The 11,508-nt window shown below is 45.0% G+C and overlaps 1 protein-coding gene across 1 annotated transcript; it reads left to right on the top strand.

Moving 5' to 3' along the window:
• The first annotated feature begins 8,491 nt into the window (after positions 1 to 8,491).
• LOC119330938 (serine/threonine-protein phosphatase 7 long form homolog) lies at positions 8,492 to 10,307 on the top strand. The gene is made up of 5 exons (XM_037604081.1): positions 8,492 to 8,630; positions 8,722 to 9,124; positions 9,205 to 9,642; positions 9,723 to 10,021; positions 10,114 to 10,307. Exons 1-5 carry the CDS (start codon positions 8,548 to 8,550, stop codon positions 10,232 to 10,234), a joined length of 1,344 nt encoding a protein of 447 aa, XP_037459978.1. The 5' UTR covers positions 8,492 to 8,547; the 3' UTR covers positions 10,235 to 10,307.
• The last annotated feature ends 1,201 nt before the right edge of the window (positions 10,308 to 11,508 follow it).

Consider the following 11,508-nt stretch of genomic DNA (forward strand, 5'->3'; position numbering starts at 1 on the left):
CCTCCTTCCTTTTGGCCTCTCTCCCCTATTCCCGTATGGCCCAATAAGGCCCATATACTCCCCGGCGAATTCCCGTAACTCTCCGGTACTCCAAAAAATATCCGAATCACTCGGAACCTTTCCGATGTCCGAATATAGTCGTCCAATATATCGATCTTTACGTCTCGATCATTTCGAGACTCCTCGTCATGTCCCCGATCTCATCTGGGACACCGAACTCCTTCAGTACATCAAAACTCATGAACTCATAATATAACTGTCATCGAAACCTTAAGCGTGCGGACCCTACGGGTTCGAGAACAATGTAGAGATGACCGAGACACGTCTCCGGTCAATAACCAATAGCGGAACCTGGATGCTCATATTGGCTCCCACATATTCTACGAAGATCTTTATCGGTCAGACCGCATATCAACATACGTTGTTCCCTTTGTCATCGGTATGTTACTTGCCCGAGATTTGATCGTCGGTATCTCAATACCTAGTTCAATCTCGTTATCGGCAAGTCTCTTTACTCGTTTCGTAATACATCATCCCGCAACTAACTCATTAGTTGCAATGCTTGCAAGGCTTAAGTGATGGGCATTACTGAGAGGGCCCAGAGATACCTCTCCGACAGTCGGAGTGACAAATCCTAATCTCGAAATACGCCAACCCAACATGTACCTTCGGAGACACCTGTAGAGCACCTTTATAATCACCCAGTTACGTTGTGACGTTTGGTAGCACACAAAGTGTTCCTCCGATAAACTGGAGTTGCATAATCTCATAGTCATAGGAACATGTATAAGTTATGAAGAAAGCAATAGCAACAAACTAAACGATCAAGTGCTATGCTAACGGAATGGGTCAAGTCAATCACATCATTCTCCTAATGATGTGATCCCGTTAATAAAATGACAACTCATGTCTATGGTTAGGAAACATAACCATCTTTAATCAACGAGCTAGTCAAGTAGAGGCATACTAGTGACACTCTGTTTGTCTATGTATTCACACATGTATTATGTTTCCGGTTAATACAATTCTAGCATGAATAATAAACATTTATCATGATATAAGGAAATAAATAATAACTTTATCATTGCCTTTAGGGCATATTTCCTTCACCTCGCGTCGCCGTGCCATTCTACTACCCCTCGCGCCGTCAGGCCCCACCGCTCCCCTCGCACTGTTGTGCCCCTGCGCCGCTCAGTGTCGCCCGCTTCTGGCCCCGTCCGGCTTCTGCCGCGCCACCCCGGCTTCCCCCTCCCCTGCCCTGCTTCTTGTCGTGGGCGCGCACCAGGATGGCCTGTAGGTCGTCGCAGAGCAGCGCCTCCTGCATCTGCTGCAGCGCGAAGCTCTGTAGCTCCCGCACGACTCGCCGGCGGAGCCTAGGCTGCTCGTCCCACCATGCGCCGCCGCCGACGAGATCTGCAGTTCCCCGGCCCCGTCGACTTGGCTCAAAACGGGAGGCGGCTGCGGAGATCTCCCCATCGTCTTGGACCACAGCGTGGGATGCAGCTTGCGCCACTGAGCGCGGCCGCGGGCCTCAAGGACGGCGGAGGAGGCGGGAAGGAGGACTGGGTGGGGATGGCGGCCGTCTACGCCTGTGAGCGGAACGGCGGAGAAGGCGGGGAAGGAGGACTGGGTGGGGACGCCAGCTCGTGCGCACTCACTGCTAAGTGGGACCAAGGGCGGACAACAGCGGTCGAGCAGAGCGTCCGCTTCTGTCCGCTTCGTACCCATTTCTTCCTAGATTTGGGCCAAGTTTGGGTCGGGGACGAACAGCACGCGGACACGGGCATTCATTTGGGTCACCCCATTGAGCCAAGTTTTGTGTGTGGATAACCCGAACGGACAAAATAGTTCACCCCATTGGAGTTGCTCTAAGTTTATTTTAGAGGTAATATCACCCGGAGTTATAGAACTTGCGCTTGATGCTTACTTTAGTTCTAAAACTTATAAAATACGAATTTGTGGTCGTTTAACTTGTCTTTGCGTGCAAATACGGTGCTTTTTACCGTATTCGGGTGTATGGTCTGCACATGTGGCATGCCAGCGCCGCGTAGGCCCACCTGCTAATGGCTGGAAGCGATTTTTTGCATAACTCCTTTGCATTTTATTTTTATTGATATGTACAAAATTCCTTAAATAAAATAAAAAAATACAGCAAATATAAGATTCAAACACATGATCTGCTGGTAATCGACTCGCATAGATAATTAGATATCCAACAGACCATGCACGCTACACATGAAACTTGCACAAGTATTCTTTATATATCCTGCAAACGTACGGATTATTTTAAATTCTAAATTCATATAAACTACAAAAGGGGAGCACCACCGTGGTTCAAACCTCGTGTGTGCGTGGGCTAACTTCCACACCAGTTTACTGTAGGTGTTTTAAAGGGATAAACAATATTTATGTTGTCAGTCCTCGCAAAAAAAAAACATTTACATTGTCAGTTCTTATGTCATGTCTATGCAAAACTATATTTATGATTTTTTTTGAAGTTTTTCTTTGAGAATAGCGAAACGTTTAATCATGAGGTTCCTTAAGATTACTTACTATATTTAGGTTGAATTGGCAATTATCCCTACATATTAAGAGGGCTACTAAGACTTTAAATATCGGAAATCTAACTTGGCACCTAGGCTCATCTGCTCCTGCTCAGAAAAAATATATCAAAACAAATACTAGAAAAATTCAAAAAAATCCAGATTTTTTTTGTGTGGTAGATAATTTGATGCGTGAGGTCCGCTCCAAATTTCAACTCATTTAGAGGTTCTCAGATGTCCAAATAAGTTGAAATTTGGAGCGGACTTCACGCATCAAATTATCTACCACACAAAAAATGGATTTTTTTTGAATTTTTCTAGTATTAGTTTTGAATATTTTTTCTGATCGTGAGTGCAGATGAGCCCGGGAGCAGAAACTCCGCATCCTTTAAATATAGCTTCCTCACAAAAGAAATTTTATATATAGCTAGGTGTGTTTGGGACTCATAAACTTGAAACTATACATAACAAAGCACTCTCATCTATATTTATCTCTAAGAAACTAAAATCTAGTCTATCTTTAGCTAATTGACGATGCATATACTTAGATTGCAATGCCTAAAAGGATATATCACAGTATAAGTAGTTTTAATTAAAAATATATAAGTTGTTTTCTTACATAGAAATAAATGGACAACAAATTGTTTGGTCCCTATAAAGTACCAAGCGCCATCATTTTTTTTGAAACTGGGCAAAAGATTTGCCACTTTCATTGCTTAAGAAGAAGGTTTAGAGGTTTTGGCCAAAAAAGCCGAATTAGAACACATTACTCTCGCGACACTACATTACTCAAATACTTTGCCCATGCAAGACACCATAGCTTGGATACATCTTTGATTCGAGCAACAAGAACCCCTACCGGCACCGCGGCGTTACGGAACACACGTGCGTTTCTCTCGTTCCAAATTTCCCACGAGATAAGCATAATGAGGGACATCATTGGCCGTCTAGATTGCGACATACTGCAATCAATAAGGTTCCACCGGGCCTTTACCGAATGGATAGCCATCCAAGCAAAAGGGTGCACATCCACCAAGCCAAGCCAAGTCTTGATCATTTCTCAAACTTGAACCGTGTAGCGGCATTGGAACAGTAGGTGGGCCGTGGATTCTTGAACTTGTTTGCATAGAGGGCAACGGTCGCAGTTAGGCCAACCACGGCATTGAAGCCTGTCGGCCGTCCAGATCCTATTATTGATAACGAGCCAACCAAAGAATTTGCATTTGGGAGGAGCCCAGATCTTCCACACCAATTGTTGCATGTTGGAGCCAACCAAACCCAGGAACTAGGCCTTGTAGGCCGAGGATGCAGAGTAAATGCCATCGTTAGTGATTTTCCAGGAAATAGAATCAGCCATGTCGTGGTTTAGGTGCACCGTAGAAATCTTCTCCCAAAAGTTGACGAACTCGGTCAGATGTGTAGTGGAGGTGATCCCGTCCGTGTTAATTTGATAGACCCAGAAATTATTATGCAATGCCTTTTGACCAAGCACCATCATGGTCCGGTGGTTGGGCCACACACATATGGCAAGCAACCAGTAAAACAAAAGATTGAACCGCGGGGCTCCCCTATTTAGTTTAGATTTTGATTTTAATTTGCACGTTCTTCAAAGGACGTAAGAACTACTTCCTCCGTTCTTAAATATAAGTCTTTTTAAAGATTTCAGCAAGTGACTACATACGAAGCAAAATGAGTGAATTTACACTCTAAAATATGTCTACATACATCCGTATATTATAGTCCATTTGAAATCTCTAAAAAAACTTATACTCTCTTCGTCCCAAATTGTCTTAGATTTGTCTAGATATAGATGTATCTAACATTAAAACGTAACTAGATACATATGTATTTAGACAAATTTAAGACAAGAATTTTAAGACAGAGGAAGTATTTAGGAACGGAGGGAGTATAGTTGTGCAAGCTAAACGCAAGCCATGCTTGGTCTGGTGGCTAGCACGAATCCCACACTATTCGGCTTTTTTTATTTAAGGAATATTGTAAGTAAATAAATAAAATATAAGGGAGTTATCAACAAAAGGCGCTTTTCAGCCACTGGCAGGTGGGCCTATGCGGCGCTGGCACGCCACATGTGCAGGCTATATGTTCGGATACGGTAGAAAGATTTTTTTTCAAAAGTAGCACGTTTTTTATAGCAATTTCGAAAACTAGCAGTGTCGATACGTTATTTGCAAAACTAGCGGCCCGTCGGTCAACAGTTGGCCGAAGTGGATCTTTTCGGCCTGCAGAGGCCCGAAGACACGTCTTCGGTTAAGCCAGGCCGAAGCGTGCGCGAACTGGGCCGAAGACGGGCCTCTTCGGCCAGCCAGAGACCGAAGATGGGCCTCTTCGGCCAGCCAGCGACCGAAGAGGTCTTCGGCTTACCAGTGGCCGAAGAGTAGCGGATAAGGCCCGAGCGGCATCTTCTTTCTCCTCTTGCTGTTCTTCCTCTGTCTCTCTCGTTCCTCTTTGTACATCGCCCCCCTTGCTGATCTCTTCGTTTCTCCACCTATTTTCGAATCCAAAGCACAGAAACGGTAGATCGTAGCCATCTCCATCGGCCTACGGTCATTTTTTCCCAATGGGATAGCTATTTGTGCGTACAAGTGAGGTGGAGTCATGATGGGGTGAGGAGGAGAGGCCATGGTGGGCTGAGGAGGAGGAGGCGGTTTGGCTGGTGAGGAGGAGGTGCAGCTTCGTGCCGCCGAGGGGGTGGCATTGGTGGTGTCTATTGGTGCAAGTTCTTCGTGAGGTGGCCACACGCGTCGAAGGTATAATCACGCGTCACATTTTATTAGTGTTAATTGGTTTGTGTTGGCATTTTAGCGGATAGTTAGTGTAGCCGGTAACTATTTTTTCATTGCGATTAATTAGAAGGTGGCAATGTCTGACAGGTGAAAATGTCTGTATCAGTAAATTTGACTGTTTACTATGGCCCTGGTAATGTTCGATATAATGAGTTGGGGGTTGATCTTAGCGAGTTTAAAAATGGCGTCATGACACTTTCAGACCCGGACAGAGTGGACATTAGACAGTTGAAGCACTGGTTGACTACTAGTTTTGGGTTGGATTCTGAAGCATGTTCCGTCAGTATTCATGCATTGTGGACCAAATCCTGTAAAAATGTCAAGTGGGAGTTGATGCCGATAGATAGGAGCCAGCATTGGTTGACCCTGTTAAATCGTTGCCGAGACCGAAGAATCCACCCATATGTCCTAGTGCAGCCAGTGGCGAAGGAGGAGAATACCGTACAACTCCATGTGGGGTATGAACCCGGCCAGGGTAGTCGAGTTGCTAACGAGATTCATTTATCCGGGTCACAGCCACCGGATGTGGATCCTAGCCAAACCGAGAAGGATTCAGACTACATGTTGGACAATGTTTGTGGTCATGATACTGGGCACAATATTCAGTCGATAATATTAGCTGGTTCTGGTGTTGCTGATGGGGATGAGGAAGGCGATGAAATGCAGAGGGTGATGGAGGAAGAGAACGATGATGGATATGCAGAGGATCTGGATTCTGAAAATTCTGAGGATGAAGTGGTGGTACCGATTCCTTCTGCATGGAATCAGGACATATCCACCGGCCTTACTGTGAATGATGGCCATGAGACTCCATGGCAATATAATCTGAACCAAGTCCAGATAGGGGCTATGTTTGATACAAAGAAAAAAATTGAAGTATGCAGTGATAAAGTGGGCTATGTCTACTCAGAGGGTTTTCCGGACAGACAGATCAAACCCAACAAACTATACCGTGAAGTGTGTTGAAACAGATTGTCCTGCGAAGGTGCACGGGCACGTGCCGAAGTATAACATCCACTGGGTTGTCACGAATGTGGTCCCACATAATTGTGTGAGGAAAAACTTGTTGGTTCGTCATCCAAACCTGACTTCAACTCTCATTGCGCAAATCATGTATACTGAGATAGTGGAGAAAAAAGATATGGAAGCAAAACACATCCAGACAGCAGTGAAGGTCAGATGGAATTATGACATTCGTTATGGGAAGGCTTGGAGGGCTAAGCAGAAGGCTATGGAGGAAAGGTTTGGGACGTTCTTTGACTCATATGATAATGTTGTCCGTCTCCTAGATGTACTGAAGGAGAGGAATCCCGACACTTATGTTAACGTACAACATACAAGGTTGCTGAGTATACCAGGTTTCAAGGTGTTGAAACGAGTATTCTTCTCTTTCGTTATGTGCATTGAAGCTTTCCGGCATTGTCCTCCTGTGATGTTTGTGGATGGTACATTCCTGACTGGTCAGTACAAAGGGCAAATCCTGACTGCCATTGGCGTGGATGGAAATAATCAAATCATTCCACTTGCCATGGCATTTGTGGAGGGTGAGAACTTTTTGAGTTGGGTGTGGTTCTTTCGGCAAGTGAAAATTGCCATCGTGAAGGATCGACCAAACGTGTGTGTCATTCATGATAGGCATGCTGGTATATTGAAGGCTGTGAAGACACTAAGGAATCCAACAGTAGACGAACCAACACCTTGGAAGGATTTGCAGAGCCGGTGGTGCATGCGCCATCTTGGGGCTAACTTTTTCTCACAGTTTAAGAACAAGCGGTTGATGAACTTGTTTAAAAAATTGTGCAAGCAGAACCAGGAGCGTAAATACCAATTTATTTGGTCAAAACTTGATGAGTTTACTCAGAAGCAGGTCCGTGCCAGGAAGAAAATGGAAAAGGACCAACAACAATTAGCAACACTCATGGTGGAGCTAGAGGAGCCAGTTGGTCTCCGTGACTTGCCAGCAATTGACCCTCCTAATACTAAGAGAAAGAAGGGGAGGGCAATAAAGGATTTTTCAGAGTGGATAGAGAAAGAGCCTCCCGTGAATTGGTCTTTGTTGCATGACACCCATGGAGCTAGGTATGGCCACATGACAACCAACCTTGCAGAGGTGTATAACTTTGTACTCAGAGGGAATAGAGCATTGCCACTCACAGCTATTGTGGAGGCTGTATTCCATGGCACTTTGAGATATTTCAGAGACCAACATGATTTGGCAAAGAAGCATATTATAGATAATCAGAACACACCTTACTGTAGCCGTGTCATGGAGTATATGGCAGAGAAGATAGAGAAAGCAAAGAAGCACACTGTGAGACTCGTAGGTAATCAGGAAAGGAGGTATGAGATTCAGCTACCTACCGATGGTTTTGGTTCTGCGAATGAGGTGAAGACGCATGAGGTAAAAATTGGAACGGAATTTTATCCAACGTGTGAGTGTACATGTAACAAACCAAAGTTGTTGCACCTGCCTTGCTCACATGTGTTGGCTGCCTGTGGCCAGATTGAGTTGGCTGCCGTCTCCTTTGTGTCGCCATACTACTTAAAAGAGGCTGTACTGAACACATGGACCGGTGAGATGACAGGGTTTAGAGTCATTGGCAATTTCAACAAGGTTAACGATGGTGAGAGAGTATACATCCTGGATCCAGAACTTCGGCGAACAAGCAGGGGTCGACGTAAGGCCCGTCGAATCCGAAATGATATGGACCAATCTGAAGCTGGTGGAGCAACCAGACAATGTTTGCTATGCGCGGCTTATGGGCATAGGATGAAATATTGTCCCGACCTGAACAAAGATGGTGCTTCCACATCGACGAGTGCTTCCACATCGACGGCTGCAACAACAGGAGCAAGAGGCGGACGTGGTTGTGGCAGTCGAGGCCGAAGGGGAGGACGAGGAAGGAATAACTCAGAAGCTATATAATGTGGGGGAGAATGTTTTAATTTGTAATAGCGTCTGGACTATGTTTTATTTTGCAATGTCTGAACTATGTATTAATTTGTAATGTCGGCTGGACTATATTTTACTTTGTATGTCTGAACTATGTATTAATTTGTAATGTCGACTGAACTATGTTTTACTTTGTATGTCTGAACTATGTATTAATTTGCAATGCCTGGACTATGTTTTGATTGCAGATATGTCTTTGTATCCGTTGCTTAATGGTACGATTGATAGAGGTCACCGGGCTGCACTTATGCAAGGGGGCAAGAACTTAGACGTTTTGGTCACTCGCACCCCGAAGACTAACTGGATGATACACCCTTCATGGGTTGATAGGTATTGATACATATAGTGCCTTACATGTTTGACATAGGTATTGAAACATATAATTACTTACTTTTCATGCTACATTCTCTTTTTTTTGTAGGTTAAGTTGGGCTGGACTTCTACCCTTGGCACGGCTGGTTGAGGGTACGTTGGAAGAGTGGGTTGACCATCCGAACTTGGATGAGGCAGGTGAACCAATGCAGTTGAAAAAGAGGCAAGTGAAACGATTCTCTTACGACAGGTCACTCCTTACTTGCTTAGTAGATAGATGGAGACCAGAGACACACACCTTTCACTTTCCCTGGGGAGAGATGGCGCCTACTTTACAGGATGTCTCCTACTTGTTGGGATTACCTTTGGCCGGTGATGCCATAGGTCCTTTAGAGGCAGAACCTGGTTGGCTTGCAAATATGCAGGCCCGTTTTCTAGCTGCGGTGCCAACTGCTACGGGCTTAAACGATGATCCTCACGGGCCACGTTTTAGGTGGTTGAGCCAGTTTCAGGTAACCTTCGTGGCCACATGACTATGTTTTTTTAGTTACCAATAGTACATCGTTCACACAATTGTATGTTTTCTATGTAGATTGTCTCATTAGGATACCCCGCAGTAGATTTGTCAGACGCACAGATTGATCGATCCCTAGAGGCATATATTCTATGGTTGTTCGGCAAGACGATGTTCACGGAGAACCATGTGACCACTGTTGATGCACGATTCATCGGTATTGCACGAGAGATAGCTGACACACGTTGCCCTGCGGATATTGTCCAGAGGAGTTTTGGTTCTGCCGTGTTAGCAGCTACGTATAGAGGCTTGTGCAAAGGTTGCTTATTGAAGTCTAGAAAGTCAGGTCTGGTTGGATGTCCACTATTGTTGCAGCTCTGGTCTTACGAGAGATTCCCTATTGGACGACCCTATATCTCCATTGACACACCGTTTGGGTTGGAGGACATGGCAGGGGCTTACGTGCCTGCTATCGGCGACTTTCCTACTATGGGATCTGTTTGGGCACGGAGAGAGGTAGTTTTAAATTATGTAATTCCTTCAATTATTTTTGCCATGCAATAGTATTACTAATGTAAATTTGTTGTCATGTACAGAGACAGTTTGCACATACCCAGGTGAAGGGCTGCTACCCGTCCTTCACGGTGCAGTTTGATAGTTTGCACGAGGATCAAGTTATCTGGGAGCCCTACTCGTATCAGACTATAACATCCAGGTATCCAGTTGGGATCTCTGCCTTATGCACTAGAGATCGGCACTACTGGATGACCAAGGCAAAGTTGGTGTTCGACGTGACGGTTGAGGAGATGGCTCTTCATAGGGTGATGAGACAGTTTGGTCTATGTCAAGAGCCTGCAATTCCAGATATTCCACGGATACCAGACCACGTTCACAAGTAAGTAATAATATTAAAGTTGTCAGCACTACATTCAGAATATATCTAACCATGCAACGCGCATGTCAATCTGATTAATCTGTCAATCTCAGGTACAGTCGCGTAGGAGGAAACAAGTCCATGGCTGTTTGGCTTCAGAGCATTAGCCCTTACGTTCAAGAATGGACTATGGCACCGACAAATATCTGGAATGAGGTTGGGCCCTTTGACTGAGACAAGTTTGGGTTGTATTTACAAACTTACCGACATACAACGAGGATCTACTTGGTTCCATCAGCTGCTCCTGATCAGATTGAAGCCCCTCTGACCAGCGATATGTACCCAACTACCTCTGTTGTGGGAATGAGACACCACGCGGTACGTGTCATGCTTCTCATATGTGTAGTTCTATCATAACCTTATCATATACAATGGGTTAACTCTTCATGTGCAGAGTGACTTGACAATCCAGGCGCGAGAGGAGGTTTCCGCTTTAATGCGGCAGGTTGAGAGGGGGGATACTATCCCACAGCCAGAGCACCTCTCATGGTTGAGGCGTATGGATGAGAATTTAAGAGGGATTTACGCATCACTTACATGTAGGCGATCTACGGATGTTGTCATTCCTCGTCCCGCACATCGGCCCCCACGTCCCTATGTCCATCGTTCAGAACCACGACACTCTATGCAGCGTTCAGAACCACGACACTCTGTGCAGCAACCACGCCTCTCTGTGCATCAACCATCTCCTTCACAACCAGGGAGCTCTTCCTGGAATCAGCCATCGCCTTCTCAACCAGGCACCTCTTCCTGGTCTCATCAAATGGAACTAGGTAACACTACTTTGTACATTCTTTTCAACATTGTAGGTTCGCAAATTAATTTTACCCGTTTTACTATATTGCGGTAGGCAACCAGTCGCGACAGTTCATGCATTCAGTGCAATCACCGATACTTAGTGGTGCTGGATGTGGATTAGAGGGCTATGGCGATGACGATGACCAAGCTGAAAACATTTATGACTTCTCGCATACGGTGTTTCACACTCCACCACCACCACCGTCGCAGGAGACACAGACAGTGACAGACGAGGTTATCTATGGTCGTGGTTTTCGTGAGCATCGTCCACCGCCTCAGCGCTTATCGCGTTCCGGTCCTCGCCCGAGGAAGACCCAGATTCGTCGTCGACCCCCGCAGTGATATGATTATCTATGTATGAGTCATTATCTATGTTAGTTTCAGACTATTCGCATACGTGAGTCAGTATTTATGTATGAGACATGCTTCATGTATTTGTTACTATTGCACTTGCTTCTATCTGATCAGGAGACATATATCGTTTTATGTATGCGAGAGACATATTACTATTAATTCGCATTGTTATTCCAGTTACATTTTCAAAGAGACTACAACTGATAATTAAGATACAAGCACATCTGAATTAAACGGTGCGGTTGAACTTAATAAATACAGCTTACATACTACAAAATGAAATTAACGTAGAACAT

Source organism: Triticum dicoccoides, chromosome 7A (genome assembly GCF_002162155.2).
Source record: "Triticum dicoccoides isolate Atlit2015 ecotype Zavitan chromosome 7A, WEW_v2.0, whole genome shotgun sequence".
In the NCBI taxonomy this organism is placed as follows: domain Eukaryota; kingdom Viridiplantae; phylum Streptophyta; class Magnoliopsida; order Poales; family Poaceae; genus Triticum; species Triticum dicoccoides.